This window comes from Cyclopterus lumpus, chromosome 11 (genome assembly GCF_009769545.1).
Source record: "Cyclopterus lumpus isolate fCycLum1 chromosome 11, fCycLum1.pri, whole genome shotgun sequence".
NCBI classification, from domain to species: Eukaryota; Metazoa; Chordata; class Actinopteri; order Perciformes; family Cyclopteridae; genus Cyclopterus; species Cyclopterus lumpus.
Genome location: NC_046976.1, coordinates 9,021,212 through 9,048,982, shown reverse-complemented (window position 1 = coordinate 9,048,982; position 27,771 = coordinate 9,021,212). Strand labels below are relative to the sequence as shown.

The window sequence follows — 27,771 nt, the reverse complement described above, 5'->3', positions numbered from 1 at the left end:
ACCATGGCTTTAATTTTGCCTCTAAATTGTGTTGCCCCAGCAACCCGAGTCTGACGTCATCCGTCCCGATGCGACCCTGCTGCTGTTTCTTTGATTGGAGGGAAACCCCGTGGATGAGCGGGAGAGATCATCAGCTGTGCTGCCGGGTATCAGGAGCAACATCGTCTAACGACACTCACAGGTTAGTTCACATTTACAGCGATTATCGATGGTATTTTCGATGGAAAATCGTAACATTTGCTCCTTGTTGTGTGGGGAGTGTTTGAATCTAGCTTGTATCGGTGCAACTGGGGCTGTAGGAGGAAACCAGTGATGCGCTGCAGCTCAGTCATTGTTCGGCGCTTATCGTACCGAATGTCGGGAAGCGTTACTTCACTTTAGCCCAGCTACTTCTTTTACACCGTGTGTTTAGAAGGCAGCGTCCGGGTGTAACGTCACCACATTCGCGTTTGTAAATCAAGCCGCCTAAAATGAATCCATAATGCTCGTGAAACCAACAGCTCTGGGTTGTTTTCCGGGAAGAGAAAAAGGGCGTTCACTTTGGACTGAACTAAGCTAACGTTGGGTTCCTTTAATTTAAACGGAGTCGGTAATGCCATTATTTGTGCGTATCTATCCATCTGCAGCTTTGTAAATCATTTATCACATTGCACAATAAAAATATCATTTAGGTAGGCCTGTATCCTAGCCGCACACCGTACGAGCTCGGTGGGCAGGTGTGTGTGTGTGTGTGTGTGTGAGCGCGCGCGTGTGCACGTGTGACGTGAAACTGGGTGGCCGACATTCCTCTGAAGGGTGCAGGTGTCTGCTTGTTGGCAAATCTGACTCACTCGTCGTAAGATTATTTGAAACGCTGATCTCATAGGTTTGGTGTTTTTGCGTTTGTCCGAGCAGCCGGTAAGTAAAGCAATAATCGTCACATTAATGTCTAGTGTACGCAATGCGATCCTGAGATGAACAAGCAACTTGTAATGTCTTTTGGCTAAGAACTAACCTACTTAGGAACAAATGGCAAGTCAATTCGGCGTCAGCAGGGGTCTGATCAGAACAAGGCTGTCTTGTGATTATGGTAGACTTTCTGTTCTGCTTTTTAACCCATTAGTCTGAAATGATTAGGTGATTAATTGATCGATCGCAAATATACCTGCAAGTTTTTTTTAAAAAATTTTAAAGCTCATTTGTGAAGCAAAAATGTTAAAGTTCACTCGTTTCAGCCTCAGTGAGCATTTCCTGCTTTTGTGGTCATACAGAATGGTTAACCAACATATTTTGGGGTTTTGGCCTGTTGCTCGGAAAAAACATGCAATTTGAAGAGGTCAGTTCAAATTGCAGGTCTAGGAAATTGAAATAGAATTCATTCTCTAAATTGTGATTTTTCTGTATTTTCACTAGCCTAGAATTTACATTTCCCAGCACAAATGAGTAATCTAGAAAACTTAAAACTAAATAAAGCAACCTAAAAGAAAGGGATAGATAATGAGAGGATTGTTTGCTGCAACCTTAATGGAACTTTCTGTTTTCAATATCTTGGCACTTCTGTGACCAAACTTGATGTGGAGTGTTGATTGATTATGCCATTTGGCCATGACATGAGTCATCCTGCTAAATCTCAGTACACAAAACCCTTTTCTCCTGTGGTGTTTCTAATGACTAGGATGCAAAGTCAATTTAGTCACCAGTGTAAATCAAGTGCAGATGAGCCAAACGGGTTGAAATCCAAAAACTAAAAAGCTGGTATGCGCACACCCTATTACTATTGAACAAAAATCCAAGCAATCATTGTTAAAGGCTGAAGCTGATAATGGAAAATAATTTGATAAATAATGTGACTCAAGTGATACTGACCATATGTTGTGCGTGACATGTACTTTTTTCCATGTAATATTCTCCAACTAGAGTGACACCATTACTTACTGTGGACCGATTGCTGCTTTTTGTATATTCAAATGTATGTTTACATGCATACTAGAAACCAGGTTTTTCTGAGCAATCGAGTTATACAAGGAAGGACACAATGTGTATGCGCACTGTAGCCCTCCATTCAAGTTAAACTATTAAGTCCCTCCCCCTTCCCCACCATGTTGCTCTTCTCTTTCTCTCCTTGTTCCTGCCCTCCCCCAACACTCTCTCCTCTGTCTTCCTAATCCGTCTCCTGTCCCCTCTTGTTTTGTCCTTCCCGACCCCCCTCTCCTCTGTCCTTCCTTAGCCCACACAGGAGCCATGGCAGACAAGGAGGAGCATATACAGAAAGCCAGACTGGCCGAGCAGGCTGAGCGCTATGATGACATGGCCGCGGCCATGAAGGCTGTCACGGAGGGGGACGCGGTACTTTCCAACGAGGAACGCAACCTGCTCTCTGTTGCCTACAAGAATGTGGTGGGGGCTAGGAGGTCCTCATGGAGGGTGGTGTCTAGCATGCAGCTTAAGTCTGAGAACAGCGGGAAGACTGCACTGGCCAAGGCGTACAAGGAGAAGATCGAGTCTGAGCTGAAGGACATCTGCAAAGAAGTACTGGTAAGAAGTGAAAAGAAGTGGAGAGTAAATGCTTAAATCAAAAAGAATTCAGGTGTCGTAAAGGAGATTGCTGTTTCCTAGTGGGAACTGAAAGAATACAACCTGAAGTAATCTCTGACTGAGGGGCAGAAGGTGAAAAGCAATTATTAAAGGAGAGTACTCAACTTAGTTATTAAAATGTAAAATATTGCTATGTGAGAATGAACAGTGACAACTATATTACAATACAGAAGTGTATATTGATTATATAGTGGGACCAAGAAGAGATTGCAGTTGGAAACTACCTACAAATATATTTTTAAAGAGGTGCTGCCACACAACGTGTTTTTTTTATTTTTTATTGTTTGTTTTTAGCTTTAACTAAATAATGTGATGAAACGCATTAATTCTGTTGTTAATGTTGAGGTTTCTTTAAAAAAAGTTATGAAAATATCCATTTCATGGCTTTAAAATGGCTCAACATGCCATCTACTGTCTTAAATCAGACCTGAAACTTGCAAGGCCAATGCTGACAGGTTGAGACTTATCTAGGTTAAATGTTACTTTACCGCTCAGGGGGCAGTGTAAACCTTCAGCTAACAGGTAGAGTTACCAGAAACATGGTCTGTAGTGCAGTGTTTCCTGGATATCTCATATTTGGGGAGAAACATGTGGGAATAATGTCAGGTATAGTGTTATGTCTTGGCGTGCTGTAGCATTAACAATATGTCTGAGACGAGTTCAAACTTAATGTTTTAAATCATCCTACCATGTAGGCCAGAGATGCGAAGCTTCCTGCTCATACAGATGTTTTAACATCAAACATTAGTATTCACACCTTTACTGTCGATGTTGAACTTAAAGTACAACTCCTGAGTGAGTTTCTGCATATAAAGAAACAATAATTGATTAATTTCCGTCCATTTCAAACATGTCCCACTGGCCAAGTTGATACTCTTTTAAATCCCACTAGCATAAACACTGTCAATCACAAGAAAAAACAAATAAAAATGGTTCTGCTGCTGGCCATGCCATTGTTTGTATGTTGGCATCTTCCTTTCTCTAAATATTTATTTATATAGTGTGAATGTAAAAATCTTTCCTTTTTTTTTTAGAGAATTAACATAGATAAGGTGATGATAGCAAACATGTCTCAACAAATAATGTGATAAAAGATAATGATGAAAGAATGCAGGAAATGAGCAGACTGGAACAGTGATAAGAAGGTCGTCCTTTTTTAACACTCAGTGATCGCTGGGGAGACAGCATGGCGTCACGTGCGGGCGCCTTTTGCTACTTTTTGTATTAAAAAAAAGATGCGGAAAGCCCACTGACATACAGACAGTGAAGGAACGCCCACTGACACAGAGACCCGTCTGCAAAACGTGTTTCAAAGCCACTCAGACCAAGGAGCAACACGTCAAACATTAAAGCACCTTTCAGACAGACACTCCAAACTTGTCAAAGAGTTCAAAGAACGACAGGTAATCAAATGTGATTATAAACATGGTGCACACCTTAAGCTTACCCACATACAGCCTAACACTGTAGCCTTAGCCTTTGACGACCAGCCTATATGATCATGAGGTCACAATGCACACGTGTACTAAATGAAACAATTGATGCAAAATGGCTACATGCTGGTGGATCTTCAGCTAAGTCTTTTTTAGTGAAGGAAAAATAATTATTCCATGAATTAAGATAAAATATAAACTCTACAATTGCTCATACTTATGGAAGGAACTATGTAGTCATCTGGTCAGATATGGACAAAAGGCCTACATACTTGCTGTAGGCTAATACTAATATTAATGCCATTTGTTAAGTGTTCAAAAAGCTGGGCAGGAACACGCTGGTAAAAAGGGAACCATACAGATGTTTTATTTATTATTATTATTATTATTATTATAGATAAATATACCAGTATTGTATTTGTGGTATCGAATTCGGGTATCGTGATATTTATGGCAGGTATCGTATCGAAGTTATAATTTGGTATCGTGACAACCCTAGCGTCTTACTGCTTGTGCAGTTGGGTGTTGAGTTCCACACATTTCAACACTAATAAAGCTCATCATCTCTTACAGAACCTGCTCGACGATCATCTAATCCTCAAAGCTGCGACTCCTGACAGCAAAGTCTTCTACCTGAAGATGAAAGGAGACTACTTCCGCTACCTGGCTGAGGTTGCCTCTGAAAACGATAAGCAGGGTAAGTAAAACGGACCTTCTGAGTCTTATAACGATTAGTCATTTTGGATTTAATTTATTAATATTAGCCTTTCAATCCACCTGCCATGCAAACGGTCCAAAAAATCATTCAGGAGATTTAGCTCAGTGTGCATGAGCAGTACACAATACTTCAATCACACAAGAAATGAAATGGTGCCTATTGATAAAACACAGTAGTGTAAGTGGACCTGTACTTGTATCGCGCTTTTCTAGTCTTCCGACCACTCAAAGCGCTTTAACACTACATGACATCATTCAGACCCTGATGGGAGGAGCTACGGTTCGACCTGCCCATTACCAGTAACTAACATTCACACACCGTAGGCACAGCTGCGGGAGCAATTTTGGGGTTAAATGTCTTGCCCAAGGACGCATCGACATGGGCTAGGGGAGCCGGGGATCGAACCACCGATCCTCTGATTGAAGGACAACCCTGCTCACCACTGAGCCATATTGTATGTGTGTGTGATCCAGCATTGTTTCGATCGTGATGGGCTTTTGCTCATCTGTAGGAAGATGAGACGATTGTGTTCTGATTAATTGTCCTTAAAATCCACTTAAGATGAGGTAACGCTCGCTTCAGGTGTTTGTGGCCAGAATACTGACACCCTCTCCATCCTTGAACAACTGACAGCCGAAATGCAGGAGAAGACTGCTGCCGCGTTGTCATGGCAACAGGAGCAGCACCAGGGTGTTGGCTGCAACAGGTTGCAGATGCCAACATGTCAACAAGCATTCAACAAAATGAGAAATCCTTACCTCAGACACAAAGTCATAGACCTGCATTTACTTTGCTATGTACTGATCGGGCAGGATATACAGATTTTTGGAGCAGGTGGTGTTCCTTGTAAATGACATGATATAACTTGGTATCAGATTGGTGCATGGTACTCACCGATACCTGTATCGGGAACAACCCTAACACCTGATGTTTCTTTAAGTTTGAGGAACATTTTGTCATGTTGCATTTCTTTTTTTACTAAGTAATAAAATAACCATTAACTGCAGCCCTACTAGACTGCCTAGTTTTGGCACAAACAAGGCTTTGTTATCATGTTTCTAGGCATAAATCTGTATGCAGGCTGTAGGTTTTTGCTTCCATAATATTTGTAAATAATGGAAAGGGTGGTTGTAATTCCCAGGAAAAAGTCTGAGATGTGGAAACGTGCACCACTGTACACACAGATGGTGCACAGTGAAGTGTACTATTTTCCATATGAAAAATCTGCTTCCTTATTGGTCTATCTTTGTATGTGCAGAAATCATCAACAGTTCACAAGACGCCTACCAGGATGCCTTGGACATCAGTGCCAAAGAAATGCCACCCACGCATCCCATCCGCCTAGGCCTCGCTCTTAACTTCTCTGTCTTCTACTACGAGATCGTCAACTCACCTGAAAAGGCCTGTCATCTGGCCAAGACGGTACGAACTGTCCTTGTCTCACATTAGGGTTTTATTTTGGTTTGCCATTGTGTTCACATTGGTTTTGTCCTCTACAAGATGAGTTGTCCTGGATATGGTGAAAAGTACAATATGATAGATGATCTGGGTCAGTTTGTCTGTAATGAATGAGTTTACTTGAAAGCAGATATGCTAATATATATTTAAGAATATATATTCTTATGTGTTCTCTAATATCTTAATTGCGATTATCTAAGTCTGTAGAATATGGTGTTTAGGCAAGGACACCTGCACCACAACAATATTTAATTTAATTATATTTTGACATTTTTGAAAATTGCCGTTGATCATATTGCGATTTAGATTAAATTTCTCTAAATTCCAGAGCCATAAATCTCCCAATCCTTTTCAACTCTAGCTACTATTAACATTAGGGATGGCTCTGTTTAATCCAATTTGTCCAATTAATGTTTGCTTCTGGTCGATATGCTAAGCTAACCGGCTGTTGTAGGTAGCTTTTATATTTAACATGCATCCATGAAGTCTCGGCAAGACGGCTATTGAGTATTTCTTGAATCGCACATGGACACAACATACTGTGTTGGTCCTTCAAACGTTACTACGTTTTGTATTGTCTTTTGTAATTGGAGTTCTTGACACTTGTGTGATACCTTTTGACAATTAAAACCCCTGCTCCAACATTATTATTTATCATTTTTGGGATTTTCATTTTTGCCTGATATCTGTCTTTTCCAGGCCTTTGATGAGGCCATTTCCATGCTGGACACCCTCAACCACGAGTCCTACAAAGATAGCACCTTGATCATGCAACTGCTCCGTGACAATCTGACAGTGAGTGTCTCGCCATGTCCCTGCATGTCAGCTGTGACTAATACTTTATGTTGTCCCACATCTCTGTACTAGCTTGGTTTGTTTTAAATTAGTCATCAGACTTAACCAAATATTAGAGAAGCGTAATCTGCATAGTAGGCTGTTTTAAATCACATAAATATCCTCTTCTATGTGTTTTTAAGTTAACTGTATCTACATTGACTGATCAAAGCTCCAAGTTTATCCGTCAGCCCGGTGGAGACGGGTAAGCGAACCGCTGTCCCTTCACTGGGGATTCCCAACTTGTGTGCACTAATCCAGTATCTTTTGCTGTGTTTCAGCTGTGGATGTCAGACACCCAGGGTGAAGGTGAGGGAGAGGAGACGGAGCCGGAACCAGAGGCGGAGCCAGAAAAGGAGCCGGAGCCGCAGCCAGAGCCAGAGCCACAGGAGGAGCCGGTAGCTGAGAAGAAATGAACTTCGGGGGCAAAAAAACAAGAAAAATACATTTTGTACCTCTCACCAGCCTAAGTTGTGTGTGTGTGTGTGTGTGTGCACATTCATGCACAGATATGTATGTTTACACTCCACTCACAATGTGTAAAGTACAGTATGTGTGTGCAGTGCGTGTGTGAATTGTATGAGCACCTCCACAGAGAAAAGAATGGAATAGATCTGTTTTTTGTTTCTTTTGAACATTACTCATTATGTCAACCAGTGGATATTTTTGTTTCTTTCCATGGTTTAGTCCAGATGAAATCCCTCCTTTTTAGATCCAAACCAGCCCCATGTTCTTTAACCGTATTCACTGTAGCAAACTGCTGCTGTTGCAGAGAAAACTATAAAAAAAAAACTTTAAAAAAACCCTCTGTAATTTTGATAATTTATAAGTTTTTACTTGAACTCGACATTTACAATCTTTGTGACACTTGAGTCTACAAAATCTTTTGAAGCATGTAAACTGTAAACAAATAAATAAAAAATGGTCACAGTGGTCTAAATTCACTAAACTGTTGGCCTCATCACAATGGCAATGATCTTATAGCTGGCAAAATCGACCTTGGTAAAGATCTATTACCATATTGCGTGAATCTATCTCGCCCCGTCAATGTCCAGTGTAGCAGGTAGTGCTTTTATGGATGGTACATGTGTCATGGCTCAGTGGGTTCTGTGTGCATTTGGGCATAGGAAGGGGTTCTTTTTTGTATGAATGGCCACTTTTGGAAATTGTGGTAAAACTTGGGTTGATTGTTTTGAGAGGATTACATTCCATTTAACTGACATCTTTTCACTTGGTGAAATGTGTAGACTATAATTTCCTGCAATTTTCCACAACACATGACAAGGTATAGACGGCCTAAGATAAAGTAAACAACTTGAAAAAAATGGCTCGATACTGTAACTTTTGATATTTTATCTTTTCAGCAGTGCAGAGGATACTTTTGCCATGTGCTTTTATGTGGCTTTCTACTCTTTTTCTATTCAGGTGTTTTGTATTTTCTTTTTGTGTATTTTATTCCCTTTGACTCCTGGAATGTATGTGGTTCTCAGTATGGTATGAGGGTTAGCCGTGCTTTGAAACTGGCAGGTTTTGCTTAGGATTTAGCTTGAACCAGGTGGTTTACAGTAACATTTACCTTTCTTGAAAGTACATTGTGAAAACTAAAACTAAAACAATGCTAAATGTAAACTGATCATCAAAGTAACTTGGTAGAAAGCTGTGTTATGACCATTTAGTAGTCAAGAGTAGTGCCAGTTTCTTCTAATTACAGTATCTTGATTTTAAAAGATGGGATGCAGGATTCAGAACACTTTTGAGTACGTCCTTTGGTTATGTGCTTTTTATGTAAGTGGAATTAAAACATTAAAATCAAGTGTGCTGTGCTCAATGCATTTGTTTGCGCTCTGTACATTACATTTTTACAATGTATTAATCCAGATGAGAAGTCATGTCGGGCCTCTATTGGACACCAGCTCAGTCTGCCATGTTTTCCCAACTGCTCATATCCAGACATCCTCAAATACATGATAAAATACTGTAGTTTACTTAATGAAAAAACTATTTAAACTATATTACCCCCCTTGGTTCTGTAGAAATTTAAAACCAGTGGAAGAGGCTGACATGTTCCAGTTTGAGCTAGCGTTTCACCGAGAACACTGCCATCTACAGATGTAGATGGTTTAGAAGGACCATGTTGTGGTGCATTTAGATGTGTCATTTGATCTCCCCACACAAACCTAGAAATTATTAGTCTAACCATATTAGATATTTGCTGATTTGATATTTGCATATATGACAAACCTGTTTTCACAGCCAGGCAGATATTAAGAACACTCCTGTAAATTCATGAAGGCTAGTAAGCGATCACATCATCCAACATCAAGGGGCCATTACACCATACACATATATATTTCGCCCTGATCAATGGCCTTTAAAGACAAATCTAATCTAAGCTAATGTTAATCTGAATGTTCACTCATAGCATCTAATACGGCCCTTAAGAGTTACAATACACAGCATATGCTGTGTGAAGGATGAACACAATACTATTTGGGGAAAAAAGGTACATTTATAGCGCGAAGGGTTTGTATTTAATGCATTCCTGCATATATTCGCTAAATGGCCGTGTCACACGAGGAGCACCATGCGTTGTGTGCAGTAAAACCTCACGCCTCAGGCGTGACAAGCCCACGACATTCCGAGCAGCGGGGCCGCCGCCCGTCTGTCCGAAGCACTGCAGAGGAATTCACGTCCACCCCAAACAGTCGAAACTTGTGGTCAACCCAATAAGTAAATGTATGTCTCTACCGAAACGTTTTTACATGATTTCATCATCATGCGTCCAGTTGTGGTCTACGCCCCTTTTGACGACTTTTTTCAAATGCACCGAAAGATGATTGGTCCATTTCGGTGACGCGCTGACTGGTATAAAAGTCCACTTCCCGTCGCTTACCTACCCTCAACCCCGGCTGTTAGTGCTGTGTGAGTGCGTGCTCCTGAGCTCGCTCGGCACACGTTCTATAAAAAATAAAAATACAAAAAAAACTCAAAACATAAAAAACAAAAAATCTTTTTTTTAATTTTTTCTTCTTCTTCTTTTTGTAACAACGGTGAAGCTGGAGTAACCTTAGACATTCGCGGACTGCACGGTAACGTATAAGAAGGAGCTGCCTGACAAAACGAACGGCATTTTTTTTTTTCAGTCGACGTGTTACTGGGTCAGAGCCGAAGCTAAGTAACGTTAATTTGCTTTTATCGGCGTGTGTCACATTTTAATGACGGTTTTAATCCCATTAGAAGTCGACATTGTGCCATTTTAACATTTTATCTTAAACGTTTTACTCCGACCCCTTCAACTGGCAAGCCAACGGTTGTTAGCGTGTACCACGAGTCTTGCCCCGAATTTACGTGCGGCTCCTAATCGCTAGACAACCAAGCGTTCGTACGGTCGCCGAAAACTTTTTCCCTTAAGAAAATCAGGCTTCGTCCGAGTTCTTTACTAGCAAACCGCTACCAGCGAAAATGAATCCCAGTGCTCCCAGTTACCCCATGGCTTCCCTGTACGTGGGGGATCTGCATCAAGATGTGACCGAGGCCATGCTGTACGAGAAATTCAGCCCAGCCGGAGCTATCCTATCGATCCGGGTCTGTAGGGACATGATCACCCGGCGTTCCCTTGGGTACGCTTATGTCAACTTCCAACAACCAGCGGACGGTAAGCCATTTATTAATACACCGACTAAAATGCTAAAAACGTCCGTTTAAAAAATGACTGTGCGACGAGTGAAAGCTAGCCTCTTTCTACTACACGTGACTGCGGCCGACATGTTGTCGGCAGTCTCCTCAATTGAACCTCCCAGCAGCAGTGGCGTAGCGGAAAAGCTCCAGGTCCGCCCTGCCCACCCGGCTGATGTAGCTAGCAGCGGGCCGCTTTCGGCCGGCTCTCAGTGCCTCTTTATCTGTAGTCTGTCAGGACAACACCCCAACTGTTCTCCCCGAAGAGCTGACACAACATTTTCATTGAATCTCTCTAGAATGCTTGCCAATCAGCTTTGTTGTAATCTGAACATAGGTCATTATCTGTAGAGAACTAAAATAGTATACCGGTTTTATAAAAAATGTCAGCCCTGCATACCTTTTTTTTAAAAGCCAAATATCCCCACAAAACATGTTCAGCATTCCCTCGATAAGAGCTCAGGTCTGCGTTAGCCTTCAGATTTTCATGGGTGTGTTCCTGTGTTTTTAGAGTGAGTTATATATGAGGCTTTTGCTCTGGTATCTTTTAATATTGCAAGGGTTAGGCATGTAGCATGTACATCAAATTCTGTCATGGTGCATTTAATTATATATTCTGGTCATCTATATGGAATACAATATGGCACCTTTTTAAAATAAAAAAAACACAGCCAGGGATGGTTTCTCTTTTTTTGTGGTGAATACATATAATTTAAATCCTGACCAGTACTTCATAACATTGATGCAAACACCTTCTAAATGGGGGTTTAAGAAGATATTAAAGGGATAGCTTCCACAGTATTAGGGGATGGCACATTTTAGACAGTTTCGATAGTCTCAATTTATGTATTGTGATATGTGTTGACCACACCTAGGAGTATGCTGTTGTAAACAATTTCTTATCTTCCCTGGTTTGTAGTTATTTAATTCATACCAATTGATAATACCATTCTGCCTATTAAAATGTTTTTGTATTATATGCAAGTCATTTCATTGATTACTCAAGAGACATAAAGTTAACCGATTAGTTATCTCAATCAGTTTTTGTGGAGAAGCCAACAGATTTACCAGTTTCAGCCCTTCAAATGGCAGTGTTCACATTGCAGTTCTGTTGTACATGACTATTCAGTTATATTACATATACTTATTCATTTCCACTGCAAACCGTAAGCACTAGAAACACCGTCAAGACTCTCTGAAGATCTGGACGATTGAGATGTAATAAATAATCTAACCCCTGCTCCTGTGCTCCTTCCCTCAGCCGAACGTGCACTGGACACCATGAACTTTGATGTGATCAAGGGGCGGCCTTTGCGCATCATGTGGTCGCAGCGTGATCCATCACTGAGAAAGAGCGGAGTGGGAAACATCTTCATTAAGAATCTTGACAAGTCAATCGACAACAAGGCTCTTTACGACACCTTCTCTGCGTTTGGCAACATCCTGTCGTGCAAGGTAAAATGGCAGTTTCCCGCTAATCCCACTTTAATACGGTTCCTTTTTAAAAGCAGGGTTTTTAAAACGATCTATGCACACACAGGCGTTTTAGCATGATGTGTCAGGGAAGGACACGTCATGACGGTTAAGATCCACTCAAGTAGCAAACATGGATGTCTACACCATCGTTTTCAAAGGTCCCGGAGTTTCCAAACTTCCACAACTTTGGTATTGTTTCTAAACTCCTTGGTTTTTATGCTCTAAAACTCCGGATTAGTGTGGACGCTTGGCGGAAACGTAGAAAAAGAGATGCGTTTCAAAACAGAAAAGTAGTTGTGTGAATGTAACCTCAGGTTCTTGTATCAACCTGAATCGGGGTTGGTCATTGTTATGGTGCAGCATTGTGAGTGCAGGCATGTCGTTTGCATGTGTGAGCTTCGTAAATGTCGTCTGGTAATTTGCACTCGAAACAGTTTGTTTTGGTTGCCCTGTGCCCTTTACTCAAACTTCGCTTAATATCAGAAATATTAGTCAGTTTCAGAAAGGAGAAAAATAAGATGGTTCAATGTGCTGCATGTGTGTGGTTTTAAAGCAGCATGTGTTTCTTTCTCTAAGGTGGTTTGTGACGAGAATGGCTCTAAAGGCTACGGCTTTGTGCATTTTGAGACTCAGGAGGCAGCTGAACGAGCCATTGAGAAAATGAATGGCATGTTGCTCAATGACCGAAAAGTGTAAGTGAATGTTTTAACTTGTTTCAAACTAATATGTGAAATGGAAAAATACTTTTTTTTAAATATTAATACTGCACGTGGTCTGATTAATGGCTGCACAATGATGCCTGAGCACTTTCAGAATGTTCAGTCAATGTGCAAGTGTAAGAATAATGATTACATATGATTTACTATGCACATAATATGTGATAAGTGAGTAATAATAAGCTAGATGAACATGCACATTCTGCTTTTTAGTTGCAATGAGCAAAACATTTTATTATTCCTGTAATTAATGTTGATTTTAAAAATGAGATAAATGTCCATTTCAATGCAGATTCGTGGGTCGCTTCAAATCTCGTAAAGAGCGCGAGGCTGAGCTGGGTGCCCGAGCCAAAGAGTTCACGAATGTCTATGTCAAGAACTTCGGTGAAGACATGGATGAAGAGAAGCTGAGGGATGTCTTCAGTAAATTCGGTCAGTCAGGGTGTCCAATTTTCAAATGCCTCTATGAAATTAATAATTCTGCACCTGTGCATAGATGTACAACAGTTTGATCATCTGACACTATTTGGTCAAATATAGTTACTAAAGTTAATGTCTCTTTTTAGGAAACGCAATGAGTATCCGTGTCATGTCAGATGACGGTGGAAAGTCTCGAGGCTTCGGGTTTGTCAGCTTTGAAAGGCACGAGGATGCCCAGAAGGTAAGAGTTGTACCAACCACCTGGAGATGTCCACCATTCCTGCCTCCGAGTTGACTTCATTTCTTGTTTGCTACAGGCAGTGGATGAGCTGAACGGGAAGGAGTTTAACGGCAAGCTCATCTATGTTGGCCGTGCCCAGAAGAAGGTGGAGCGACAGACGGAGCTCAAACGCAAATTTGAGCAAATGAAACAAGACCGCATGACTCGCTACCAGGTCCTCTTTCCTCTTTTAAATTCAACGTAACTTATTGCGCCAAAGTAAAGTGTCCTAGTTTGATAGTTGCTTCTTATCAATCCCTTCAGTCATATCGTCGGGTCAAGCGAGTTATAAGACTGCAGCTTTGTCAAATTCAGTGCTCCCTCCTTTATAGGTTGCACTGGCCAAAATGGCTGCAACAGTGACTCTGTAGTTCATGGGCCCCACATTTCTTCACCATGATCTCTGGGGATAAATATGTATTACAGACAAATACAATAAATAAATAAATAAATAGTGAAGGGACTTTTTTCAGTCCCTTAGCATTGGAATACTTTGACCCAATGTGTTTTTTTTCAAAGAAATCATAAAAGTTAACATTAGTTTTGTCACATTTTCAGGGTGTCAACTTGTACGTGAAGAACCTTGATGATGGGATTGATGATGAACGTCTGCGAAAGGAGTTCACACCATTCGGCACCATAACCAGTGCCAAGGTATGACATCAGCTGTTTTCTTGCCTTCTGTAATTTATAGATGTCTTTAGAAACTGCTTTCATCTTTCATTCATTATTTACATTTGACTCTCTCGCTCCCAGGTTATGATGGAGGGGGGGCGCAGCAAAGGTTTCGGTTTTGTCTGCTTCTCATCCCCAGAGGAGGCCACAAAAGCGGTGACAGAAATGAATGGACGCATCGTAGCAACCAAGCCATTGTATGTGGCCCTGGCCCAGCGGAAAGATGAGCGTCAAGCCCACCTAACCAACCAGTACATGCAGCGCATGGCCAGTGTGCGTGCAGTGCCAAACCCAGTCATCAATCCCTACCAACCAGCCCCGCCCTCTGGCTACTTCATGGCAGCCATACCTCAGGCCCAGAACCGTGCTGCTTACTACCAAGCTGCTGGGCAGATGGCCCAGCTTCGCCCAAGCCCACGCTGGGCTACCCAAGGTGTCCGGCCACAACGTGAGTATCTAGCCTTTTTTAAGCTGTCCTTCAATCTGTGTACATTTACTGTAATGTTAAAGCACAAAAGACACGCTGAAACACAAACCCACTCTGTTTTTGTGTGTTCATAGACTTCCAGAACATGCCAGGGGCTATGCGTCCCTCAGCACCACGCCCTCAGACCTTCGGTGCCATGCGGCCGGCCTCCCAGGTTCCCAGAATGATGTCCGCCCAGCGTGTCGGTCAGTCACCTATACTCAATCAATAGTCCAACGGCACATCAAATACAGTTCAATTGTATGTCTGCTACGTTTGTCTTTGTGTTTATGTTTCTGTCCACTGTTCTTGCAACAGCTCAGACCATGGGCCCCCGACCAGCCTCTGCAGCTGCTGCTGCTCCTGTGCGTGGAGTCCCTCAGTACAAATATGCCACAGGAGTCCGCAATCCCCAGCAGCACATACCTGCTCAGCCACAAGTCCCCATGCAGCAGGTATAAATGTATTTGTCAGGTCAACTGTTACTGACCTATTCTGCCCTCCATTTGAGGAAAAAGTTCAGTTTGGATTTGCAGTTAACATTTTCTGTCTGACTTATAATTTCTTTTGTCCCTTTCCCACAGCCTGCTGTCCATGTTCAGGGACAGGAGCCTCTGACGGCCTCCATGCTGGCAGCTGCGCTACCACAGGAACAGAAGCAGATGCTGGGTATGTTTCAGCAACAGCTCTTCATGACCTCATTAGATTGATGTAACACTCATCCCCACCTTTCACTGGACCCAGTATATGAAAGTAATTTGTTGTTTCTCCTCAAAATATGCTACCTCTATCCCCAGCTAAGAAAACCACACCCCCACTTTGCTTTTATGTGGTGTGTTAACAACATCAGGGACATGGTATTGTCTCAGTCACCGTCCCTTAGTGAGTGATAATTACATTCTGTATTAAATCCTCTGTATCTGTCATTCCTCTAGGTGAACGTCTTTTCCCACTGATCCAGAACATGCACCCAGCCCTAACAGGGAAGATCACTGGCATGTTGCTGGAGATTGACAACTCAGAGCTACTCCACATGCTGGAGTCCCCAGAGTCTCTCCGTTCAAAGGTAAGAACTTGAGTTGACGACTTTTTTTCTCTGAAGAGTTTACCAGGACTTGCTATTAAAAGGACAGGGATGTTCAGAGACTACTTTCTGTTCTTAATATAAATATCAATAGGAAGATTGACACCAAATGATGTGAGTTTAAGTGCATGTATTCTTTACTAGTTAGCTAGTCATTTTTTATATGCAGGAAAGGTGGATCTTTTGACAGCAGAGCACGTTTGAGATCGCACCATGATGTGGTGGCGTTGCATTCAACAACTTAATCTTTGCAGGTGGATGAGGCGGTTGCTGTGCTTCAAGCTCACCAGGCAAAGGAGGCCACCCAGAAGCCTGTGACAAATTCAGCTGGTATCCCGAGTGTCTGAACCCAAGGTATGACTCGTAAACTGTCCGCACCATAATTATGTACAATAGTAATTTAGTATCACTGATTTGTATTTTGTTTTCACAGGAGTGGGCAACCTTGGTACTAGCTTCACTGTTGGATTTTAACAGTGAAAAACAATTAAAATGCATAAAACAAAGAAAAAGAAGATGATGTATAAAAAAAAATACCAATGGAAACAAGTCTCCAGCCAGGCCTCTAATGAACAGGAACACCAGGCCTGGCTTGCTGAGTTAAAAAGAGAAAATACTCAAAAAAGAGAAAAATTTAAAATAAAAAATTACCAGTTCATGAGGTTTTAGAGAATAATTCTGTGGCTGAATAAGATTGAAAGCATTCCGTTTCTGCTATTTTCCATTTTAAAATGTTTGGGCTGCTGCAGCCTGTTGGGAAATGTCCCCTGACCTTTGCTTGCTTGAATAAACCTTATAAAGTAATCTGTGTCTGTCTGTTTGTGAAATTAGTGGCAATATCATGATCGTAGAAAGAGTCTCCAAACATTCAGCTCTCCAATAATAATGGGGCCAAAAACGAACACCCATAATACACGAATACACAAATTAAATTGACACAGTGAAGTTGTTTCAAGTTTTAATTGCGCTTTGGGTCAGATGATAACGTCAGCAATCACTGAAACACATCTTAGGCTTCTACCTGCACTTTCACATTTGCATCTTTTGGTAGGTCAGTTTGCTTAGTTGGCGATGGCCATGGTCTGATCTGTCAGCTTCTTGAAGATGGCCTCCATCTGCTGCTGGAAGCTATCGATCTGGGGCTGGAGCTTAGCCTGCACGTTGGCAGTCATTGGCCTGATCTGCTCCTCGACCTGGGTGGCAACAGTCTTCATCTGCTCCTGAATCTGAGCGACCAGAGGTTGCAGCTGGGTTTTCTTGTCCTCCACAAAGGCCCTTTGGGTTGAACACAATAAACCATGTATTTATCTGAAATGCACTCGTTTGACATTCAAAGTACAGAACCGTGTATCGTGTCCTGAGTTTCTGAACGGATAAAATAATGTTTTAATCCATTTACATAGTGAAAGTATAAATGAGTGAAAGCTAATTTATACTTTAACTATCAGGAACAAAAGGAATTGTGTTTAAATTGTATTGGGGTAAAGCCAGCTGTACATTATTGTTATTAGTGGAGGAAGTATTCAAGTAATTCACCTAAATTATAATCTTGAATGTGACTGTGTGGAGACGGATGTGTCCCGGGTTCACTGTACTCACTGAGCCTGGTTTGTCAGGTCCTGGCTGCGGATTATCTCTGTCACGTCCTGAATCAACTTGGTCTTCATTTCCTCAAAGTACTGACCGAGCCTTTCAAGATCGGCAGCATCTTGTGCGAAGCTTCCTGTAGGTTTCCAAGGATAAACATAAGTCAAAGTATGTTTTTCGCAACTATGATAAACAAAATACTTGCACTCTTATTTGGAGAAGATAATGTAAATGTGAAGGTCATACCTTGTGCCAGAGCAAGCAGGACAATGGTTGCAATGAGGGAGAATTTCATGGCTGCTGAGTAGAGGAGACCTACAAAAGCAGGTTAATATAAACAGATGTTAATATGTTGCATGTTCCTCTGTCTCATTTCTGCTCAGTTGCAATATAATCATACTTGTGCTGACTGAGAAGCACCATCTTTATTTACCCCATTATGCTTGAATTCTACTTTCCTGACCATTTTTCATTGTGAAATCTAAAATGAGCCATTAAGATGTTTCATAAAGTTGTTTTTCAGAAGTTGATTAGAAATGTCTCTTGTTGCTCGATCAGATGACTCACTGATGAAAGTCCTCCGGTTTTCTAGGAATGCCAGATCTGACCTTTTTGGCATGAGGTAATAAAATAAATATTTGTCCAAACCCCAGCACACATTAACTTGTAAACTTTATCTGGCTTATCAGAGACATCACGTCAATAGCTCCAGTAAAAAGCTGGAGGGAACCTTGACTATCAGTTATGTGTTCCCAAGTCACAAAAAGGAACATCTATATTGTATTACTTTCAATCAAGAGCCGAAAACGTTACTACAAATGTTCTGAATTTAGAATACGATATTTTGTAGTGTATGAAGAAAAGGCTTGTTTTCATGAATTAAGAATTCCGAGATGGTATTTCTATGGTTTGTGAACATAAGTTAGTCTCTCTCACATTTTATAACTAGTCCCTCTTTAAGTTCCTGGAATTGGACCACCCAAGGATGGGGGCATATTTTCTCCTCTTTAGAATTAAAAATATATTTTATGATTTACTGATAACATATAATAAGGAACTAATCACTCCCATTGCTTTAGTGTTAACCAGACCTCGGTGGGTCATTTATTAATTATAACATTTAAATAAAACAAATTGGTGTGACATAATTTTTATATCCCTTTTAGACCTTAATATAAATATACCAATGTGTATCACTGCTTTGGAGCCTTGTGTGATAATAATCTCTGTTGCAGATGATAAAACAGAATTAAGAAGAAATAATTGCGTGTTCATAAACTATTATTAAGGGCATTCAATGAAATGATTAGAAGAATATATAATATTTTTTTAAATAGAAGATAAAAAATAGAAAAGGATTGTGCCAGAATTTAACATGAAAGTATAACATCAAAAACATGTTAAACATGATTGAGAAACATCAACACTTTATGAGCAAATCCTCCCTTTGCCAATATCAGTTTCCTTATTAAATCTACAAGCCATAAAGGAGTGCATTTTACCCTCATAAAGTTGCAATTGAGTATTAAGTTTAGGAACAATTTGTAGTCTTACATTCCCGGAGAGTTATTGCAATTGTCTCATTGTTTCAGAGGCAGTTTAAGACCATAAAAAACAGAATTAGACTCACCTGTATTGCAGGAGAAGTTGGACTGGATAGTGCTTTCCTGTCGTACTCTCCTACTTCTTATAGTCCCACATGGTGATGTGGCCGTGACATAATGTGAATCAGATTAGACTTAAAAGAAACAAAACATTCTTGGATGTTTGCTACCGGAAAGGGATCACACCACTGACCCTTGTGGACTCAATCTGCCACCTGAGTAAACTAAACCAAAGTGCAATAGTCCTTCTGCTGACTTTCCAACATGAGTGTACATCTTATCATATTGATTAAATAAAAGGCCTAATCACCGGAAACAGCATCATTATGACAGTGAAGCCAGGCCAGAACTTTGATGTTGACACATGAGCTTTAACATATATAACAGATAACTGACAGAATGTCCTGTTATAATATTGTTTTACTTGCTTTGCTTTTCATTGAACTACATCACCCACTCAGGATAAATTCAGAATCATCACTTTTGTAATCTCATGACTTATCAGGTCAACATTTTCCCATCATATTCCACTAAATACATGTAAAACTAAAGACATTCCCATCAGCTGTCCTTTGTGTTAATTAGCAGATGTTAGCATAGTCACCTGCTAAACTAAGGTGGTGAGCATGGTTATCATTATACCTGCTAAAACATCAGCATGTTATCGTCCTGTTATTAGCATTTAACTTAAGTGTAGAGACAGAGAGCTGCGGTGGCTTTGGACAGTTGTTTTACTTACTTACTATAAACTATACATCTTGAATGTTAATTGTGAAGATTTATGTCTACCTACGTATTGCATTATAAAGTTTACTCTCACTCAGGAGCTTTAGAGTAAATTCAAAGCATTTCCTTTTTTACTTAATTTAATGGACCACAGGATTGAAAAATATTCTCTAAAACAAAGAAATACAATGAAATAAAATAAAATGTCCTTATATACCGACATTTTATTATATGTTGACAAAGCCCCTACTTCCAATCCTCATATTCTAAGTACCGTTGCAGATTATAGTTCCTTGTCAGGTTATAAAATTAATTGGACCAAATCAGCTCTTTTACCATTAAATCAATATGTAATGCTAAATTCCCTACCTTCTAATATTCCCATTGTTAAACATTTAAAATACCTTGGAATTGAAATTTTCAATCCCTAAATACAATCATCTAAAAAAACTACATGGACATTTATAAATGTATTGAATCTGACCGTAACAAGTACATATGGGGCGAGAAACAAGTTAAGATGTCCACACTACAAAGGCATAAAACTAAAGGTGGTCTTTCAGTACCAAACTTTCAATATTATTTTTGGTCTTTTGTTTTGAGACCACTGTCAATTTGGTTGAATCCAGAGGCTTCGGTATCTTGGAAACCAATTGAAGAAAATCTTGATGCACCCCACAGGTTAGAGGACCTGGTTCATTCTAATATTACGCTAAACTCTCACTTGGCCCAATTATATCTTTCTACTATCAACATGGCGTATTGCTTCTTACAAAGCCTTACATATTGAACAGGTCTGGGCCAAAAACCTCCAACACATGACAGAGAATATGCTGATGGACTGGGATTATATTTGGAAAGGTATAACTCCCATCAACCTTGACCAATTGTCTTCACCGGTTTCTACTTCTAAACCGTCTATCTGTCTCTTGGACCCCATCCCAACGAGGCTGCTTAAAGACGTGTTGCCTTTAATTGGCACCTCTCTGTTGGATATTGTTAATGTGTCTTTGCTAACAGGCCATGTACCACATTCCTTCAAAGTAGCTGTAATTAAACCTCTCCTGAAGAAGCCCACTCTTAATCCAGAGGTGTTGGCTAACTACAGACCGATCTCTAACCTTCCCTTCCTCTCTAAGATCCTTGAGAAAGTAGTCGCAAATCAGTTGTGTGACTTTCTAATAATAGTTTATTTGAGGAGTTTCAGTCAGGATTTAGAAAACACCACAGCACAGAGACAGTACTGGTGAAAATGACAAATGACCTCCTAATTGCATCAGAAAATCCTATTTATCAGATCGATCTCAATTTGTATTTGTAAACGATGGATCCTCAATGACCACCAACGTTAATCACGGAGTTCCACAAGGTTCTGTGCTTGGACCAATTTTATTTACCTTATATATGCTTCCTTTGGGCAACATTATCAGGAAACACTCCATAAACTTTCATTGTTATGCAGATGATACTCAATTATATCTATTGATCAAACCAGAGGAGACCGACCAGCTTGCTAAAATTCAAGTCTTAAAGACATAAAAACATGGATGACCTGCAACTTTCAGACAAAACTGAAGTTATTTTACTCGGCCCTGATCACCTCAGACATCAATTATCTGGTGATGTGGTTTCGGTAGATGGCATTGCCCTGGCATCCAACACCACCGTAAAAAATCTCGTCGTTATGTTTGACCGGGACTTGTCCTTTAACTCCCACGTGAAGCAAATCTCAAGGACTGCATCTTTTCATCTACGTAAAACATTTAAAAAATCAGGCACATCTTGTCTCAAAAAGATGCAGAAAAGCTGGTTCACGCGTTTGTTACTTCTACAATGGATTACTGCAATTCCTTAATATCAGGGTGCTTTAATAAATCTCTTAAATCCCTCCAGTTAATCCAGAATGCTGCAGCTCGTGTACTAACAAAAACTAAGAAAAGAGATCACATGACTCCTGTATTAGCTGCTCTGCACTGGCTCCCTGTAAAATCAAGAATCACATTTTAAATTCTTCTCCTCAACCTACAAAGCCTTGATTGGTGATGCACCATCATATCTTAAGGAGCTTGTAGTACCATATTGCCCCACTAGAGAGCTGCGCTCACTAAATGCGGGGCTACTTGTGGTTCCTAGAGTTAAAAATTAGGATGGGAGCAAGAGTCTTCAGTTATCAAGCTCCTCTTTTATGGAACCAGCTTCCACTTTCAGTCCGGGAGGCAGACACAGACACCTCATTTAAGAACAGACTTAAGACTTTCCTCTTTAATAGTGCTTATAGTTAGGGCTGAATCAGGTTTACCCTGGTCCAGCCCCTAGATATGCTGCTATAGGCTTATAGGCTGCTGGGGGACATTTTAGGATACACTGAGCACCTATCTCCTCTTCTCTCTCTACTTATGGATGAATTTACATCTCTCCATCGCACATTACTAACTCTGCTTCCTCCCCGGAGTCTTTGTGACTTCACGTCTCATAGGGTCCATTGGACCTGGCTGTGTCTGATGCTTCCTTTTAAGTTTTTTAAGTTTTTTTCTATTTCTTGGAAGTTTTTCCTGATCCGATGTGAGGTCCTGGGACAGGGATGTCGTATGTGTACAGATTGTAAAGCCCTCTGAGGCAAATTTGTAATTTGTGATTTTGGGCTATATAAAATAAACTGAATTGAAATTGAATTGAACTGAGACCTCCAAAAACCCACAACCATCAGCAGATTCACCTAAATGTTTTACATCGAACCTATTATACACCGAGGAAAGGTTTTTTAATGAAAATAATCACATCACCAATATGTACCCTTTGTACAGGACCACTTGTGGGCTCTTTCATGCACATGTTTTGGTTTTGTAAAGATGTAAACCTTTTGTTTTTTTCCTTTTGACAAAGATCTTGAACTATGTAAGTCCACGCACTCCTGCTGTGCTGCTTCTAATTGATTTTTCCACACTGGAATTATCACAAACCCTAAAAAGCATCTTATTAACCGGCCTGACAGCCGCAAAGAAAATGCTAACAATGCGTTGGAGTCCCCCACATACACTTACGAAACCTCAGTGGTTAGCTAGCTATCTTGATGTTGTGAACATGGAACTTTCAATAGCTAGAATACATGGTGCTAAAGAAAAAACTATCTTACCCTGGTTCTCGGCTTTAAGCAAAATACAACAATTTCTGTAATTGTATCATAATATAATACATTCCCTTGTATAATATTTTAAGATGTATGGGGGGGGGGGGGGGGGGGGGTGTCGTCGCCAATAGTGGGTATGTGTATATATGAGGGTGTGTATGCATCTATGTGCATATATATGTAAATATGTGTGTAGGTAAGGCATATTTACCATTATTTATCTATTTTTATTTGTATGGTTATGTGCTTGTGTAGCTTTATGTACAGTATGTGTAGTGTGTATACGTTTTCTTTTTCATATGCATATCTAGAAAATCTATAAATACTTTGATCACAAAAAATACAATGTGGTCTTTAAAAATGTCTCATTCTGCTGTCCTTTGGGGAAAAGTATGACACTCATACATGTGGCTGTAACCTTTCTACCTTTGGTGTACATCCATCAGGCTGTTCCATCTTTATGGCTGTTGTAAAGTCATTAATACTCAGCCCACTCCTCCTCAGTCATAAACAATTCAAGACCTGGGGAAATGGGTATATGGGGGAAATATGTGAGACTGTGAGAGGTGAACATAAACAGCACTAGATGGTTATTAAAACTTGAACGAGAATCCGATGACTCTCTTTTTATCCAGTGGGAAAACACTGCACTGGAGTTTTAAAAGTTAGACTGTAAAAGCTTTGATTAAAACCAGATGTGGGAATGTATTCTCACTGTCCTGAGTCTGTTCACCACTGGCCTGGACTCTCCTGGTGGAAATAGCTTAGTTTGTATACTTTTCTCAAACACATCCGCTTAAAATGAAATAAAAGGAGCTGTTATGCAAGGCATGCAAGGATGACACAGACCTGAGTACTCCACAAAAACGTTGCAGCAGGAGAACAAAATGAGAAAACATTAAGCTGAGTATTGTTTGTAGTTTGGTTGAACATTAACTGGGGGCCTGTAATGTGTAGCACAAAAACCCTTAGGGATATAATTGTATTATTATTATTAAAAAACATGTAGAAATGGACTAATATACTAAAGTGTTTGTCATTCATTTTGTAACAAAGTATCATACTCTGATCTAACTGATCTAATGATTTGAATCTGTAAAGTAACTAGCTTTCAGATACCAACCCTGTCAAAATTAATATTATACAGATGTAGTGGAATATAAGGAGAAGCACAGTGGTATATCCTTTACTGAGGGAAAATAACTGTTTTGATGTCTTCCAGTCTGGCTTTTGTCAGCACCACAGTATTGAAACTGCTCTGGTTGAGGTTTCAACGACATCCACTTAAACACAGACAGTGGCAGCACTTCAGTCTTAGTATTACTGATCTCAGTGCTGCATTCCACACCGTTGATCATGACATACTACTAGACAGACTAAAAGTCTGGGTAGGACTCTCTGGCGCCGAAGGACCGACAATACTTTGTGTCTGTAGCTAATTAAACATCAGAGCTGACTAGGATGACATGTGGTGTTCCCCAAGGTTCAATACTGGGGCCTCTTCTGTTCAACATCTACATGCTCCCACTGGCTCAGATTATGAAAAACAACAAAGTGTGTTATCATAATTATGCAGACGACACACACATTGACATAACTATATCACCAGGGGACTATAATCCCATACAAGGGCTGGCAAAATACATTGAAGAAATCAACAACGGGATGTGCCAGAATGTTCTTCAATTAAATAAAGATAAAACAGAAGTAATTGTTTTTGGTCCCAAGGACGAACGATTGAAAGTCTGTGCTCAGCTTCAATCACTGATGTTAAAAACTACAAACCAAGCCAGAAGCCAGGTGGAGTTATGGACCTGAACAACCATATCAAGACAATTACAAAATCAGCCTACTATCACCGGAAGAATATATCAAGGATTAGAGGACTTATGTCTCAACAGGATTTGGAGAAACTTGTCCATGCGTTATCTTCAGTAGACTTGAATACTGTAACAGTGTGTTCCCAGGTCTCTGTAAAAAGTCAATCAGAAAGCTGCAGCTGATTCAGAACGCTGCAGCTCGAGTCCTCACTAAGACCAGGGAAGTGGATCACATCACTCCAGTTCCGAGTTCTTTGCACTGGCTTCCTGTCCAACAAAGAATTGACGTTACAATCCTGCTGCTGGTTCATAAAGCACTGAATGGTTTAGGGCCTAAATACATTTGTGATCTGCTGCTACCTTATGAACCATCCCGACCCCTCAGGTCGTCTGGGACTAGTCTACTTTCTGTTCCAAGAGTCAGAACTAAACATGGAGAAGCATCGTTCAGTTTTTCTGCTCCACATATCTGGAACAAGGGCCTGGAAAGCTGCAGGTCTGCTGAGGCCCTCAGAGACCCTCAGCTCCTTTAAATCCAGATTGAAGACTTTTCTGTTTGCTGTTGCCTTTAATTGAACTAGATTCAAGGATCTCAATCAATGTTTGCCTCTCCCAACTGCATTTTATTTCTTTAACTGCACTGCCACTTGTATTCTATTTATTGCTTGTTGACAGTTTTTAATGTTTTAATGAATGTTCTTGATTGTTTTTACATCTTATTTTATTTTGCATTACGTTTTGATGCTTTTAATGGTTTCATGTGAACCACTTTGAATTGCCTTGTTGTTGAAATGAACTATACAAATAAACTTGTCTCGCCTTAATGTAAAAAACAAGGTTAAAGTCCTATATTCAAATACCTTCATAAGTAAAAGTGAATGTTACCGGCAAAATGTAATTTAAGAAAAAGGAAAAATAATCTTTCTTTAAAAAGAAATGGCCCTTATGACTGGTATATTATATGTCATGCATTAATGTGTAAGCAGCACTTTACTGTTGTGGCTTGTGGAGGTGAATCTAGTTTGAACTACTTCAAAGTACAGATTGTAAAGCCCTCTGAGGCAAATTTGTAATTTGTGATATTGGGCTATACAAAATAAACTGAATTGAATTGAATTGAAAGTAAACACGTATTAAGTCCAGTGGTTCCCTACCTAGAGGTCAGGCACTCTTCAGAGATTCACAAGATAAATGTGATGGGTCATGCGATGATTAATGAGGCCGGAACAATGCAAATAAAACATATTGTGAAACACAAATGTATTCTCACTTCTTGAGAATTATTGGAGCATTTGACTTATTTTGGCTTCAAACTGTTATTTAACTGAAACCATCTGAATGGTTTAAAGGGAAAATGTCTTTAGGATGGAACTGCTAAAAACTCAGACATCTGAAAATGTTTTAATTTAAAATCTTAATCTGAATAGTAACTACTACTTTTAGCTGCCAAGTAAATGTAGGTAAGTACAATTACAAAAAGTCTCACTCTGAAATGTAGTGGAGTATAAAGTATACAAGGGAAAACCTCAAGTAAAAAATGTATTTAAGTTTACTGCAATGAACACAACATGTTGAGGCTGGCTGTTAGTTATGATGAGAGTAATTTAATCAACAGTGAGAGAAGGAAAAGATAACAAGAAGTGGGGAAAAGTAAATAAACTAAGCATTAGAAACCGACTGGAGACCAACATTAGTGATCAAATGTCACTGAGCTGCATGAGGTTATTAGCTGATGTAATGAAATGAGAGCACGCCCTCAAGTGAGATAACAACTCATTACAACTCTGATAAATGACTTTTGTGTGTGTACTAAAGTATTTAAACAGGCCACATCTTAAATGTTAGATGGTTGTGGAATTTTCACAGTCCCTCAGTCTACTCGAAATTGTTAAAAACTAGTTTTTGCAGATTCAGCTTTGAAAAAAAGAGATCCTCCTCCACACTCCGTAGGCCTCAAACCAGACCACAGAAAGAATGAAAATGTACACCAGCCCTAGAAATTCATTTAAAAAAAACATTTCGGAAACTCAAGAGGATGTCCCATTTCCTCTTCAAGTCCTTGGTGGTCAACGTTTAACGAAGTTACTTGAAACTTGTATTGTATTGTTTAAAGAAGGATCATCATTGTTTTCACCCTCTTATCGAATACATTGAGTTACTCGGCTTCCAAGTTGTAATCACATGCTCCAGGCAGCAGAGCTGAAGCTGTAAACCCTCTCTGTAGCTCTCTTCTGTTGGTGCCAGAGAACAGGGAGGCTCAGATTTCTTGGCTTGATATTTCTTTGACTTTCCACTGCTGCATTCAAGTTCGATAGGAAATATCGCAATTATCATAAAATACATGCACATAACTTTAACTACATGCCATAGTGACACACAATTGAGGAGGTAGTTTTTTTTAAAGGAATTGTATTAAAGCATTAGACAACAGTTTTCTTTCTGTGCCACTTGACCATTTGAAGGGGAATTGGGTAAACTATTGCATGTCAGTGTCTATTAAGTAATCTTCAATAGAATTGAAATGCATCTGGCAAAGTTTATAACCGAGTCAAATATTGACGTCCTGGTTTTACGAATGAGATTAACAAGCGACGATCAGAAATCTCTGGTGAGTAGGCGCAAACTGTAATATTCTGCAGTGTAGTGAAATTTGCCACATTTTCCATCACTTACTGACTTCCTAATATTATGTAAATCCTCATGTTTGTAAATGCTGTTGCATTAAAAAAAAAGACACACCTTCAAGCCAACAAAACCGAGTTAAATTAACACTTTTCTGTTAGTTGTAAGCCAACCTGATAAAATAGAAAATCTGTGCCAAAGTCAAGGTTACAATTGTCTTTTATAAACAAATGTATTTAGTTTATATATAGTCACACAAAATAACAAATCTCAAATTTGCCTCAGAGGGCTTTACAATGTTTACAGCATATGACACACTAGAAACTGAATTTCTGAATGTGGATGTGAAACCAAGAAACCACACATCCAACAGCCATAATGTATGATTTATTAAAGGTAGATAATGCCTAAAATAAACATGCAAAAATACAGTGATGGTTCTTTAACTCAGAGTTTGTAGAGTACGAGGGATCCCT

General features: G+C 40.0%; 3 protein-coding genes and 1 non-coding gene across 6 annotated transcripts; 3 read left to right on the top strand and 1 right to left on the bottom strand.

Moving 5' to 3' along the window:
- The first annotated feature begins 67 nt into the window (after positions 1-67).
- LOC117738886 (14-3-3 protein beta/alpha-B-like) lies at positions 68-8,840 on the top strand. Of its 2 annotated transcripts, none has more exons than XM_034545031.1 (6): positions 68-181; positions 2,207-2,514; positions 4,581-4,704; positions 5,984-6,147; positions 6,883-6,978; positions 7,299-8,840. In XM_034545031.1, the coding sequence occupies exons 2-6, from the start codon at positions 2,221-2,223 to the stop codon at positions 7,431-7,433; spliced, it is 813 nt and encodes a 270-aa protein (XP_034400922.1). In that variant the 5' UTR covers positions 68-181; positions 2,207-2,220; the 3' UTR covers positions 7,434-8,840. The 2 variants fall into 2 exon arrangements, with proteins under 2 accessions (XP_034400922.1, XP_034400923.1); XM_034545032.1 differs by lacking the exon at positions 68-181 and adding an exon at positions 785-897.
- A 1,063-nt stretch (positions 8,841-9,903) lies between these two features.
- On the top strand, positions 9,904-16,613 carry LOC117738658 (polyadenylate-binding protein 1A-like). Of its 2 annotated transcripts, none has more exons than XM_034544660.1 (14): positions 9,904-10,106; positions 11,954-12,147; positions 12,745-12,860; positions 13,177-13,316; positions 13,451-13,545; positions 13,622-13,759; positions 14,143-14,238; positions 14,341-14,707; positions 14,821-14,931; positions 15,044-15,180; positions 15,310-15,394; positions 15,661-15,791; positions 16,064-16,163; positions 16,243-16,613. In XM_034544660.1, the coding sequence occupies exons 2-13, from the start codon at positions 11,974-11,976 to the stop codon at positions 16,154-16,156; spliced, it is 1,683 nt and encodes a 560-aa protein (XP_034400551.1). In that variant the 5' UTR covers positions 9,904-10,106; positions 11,954-11,973; the 3' UTR covers positions 16,157-16,163; positions 16,243-16,613. The 2 variants fall into 2 exon arrangements, with proteins under 2 accessions (XP_034400551.1, XP_034400550.1); XM_034544659.1 differs by having other exon boundaries at positions 9,904-10,672.
- LOC117739913 lies at positions 13,880-14,016 on the top strand. Its single transcript, XR_004610476.1, has one exon. It is a non-coding gene; the product is annotated as a small nucleolar RNA SNORA5 (small nucleolar RNA).
- A 243-nt stretch (positions 16,614-16,856) lies between the features above and the next one.
- LOC117739199 (type-4 ice-structuring protein LS-12) lies at positions 16,857-19,081 on the bottom strand. Its single transcript, XM_034545495.1, has 4 exons — positions 19,027-19,081; positions 17,643-17,711; positions 17,409-17,532; positions 16,857-17,084 (listed from the first exon to the last, which is right to left on the bottom strand). The coding sequence occupies exons 2-4, from the start codon at positions 17,689-17,691 to the stop codon at positions 16,871-16,873; spliced, it is 387 nt and encodes a 128-aa protein (XP_034401386.1). The 5' UTR covers positions 17,692-17,711; positions 19,027-19,081; the 3' UTR covers positions 16,857-16,870.
- Positions 19,082-27,771: the final 8,690 nt, after the last annotated feature.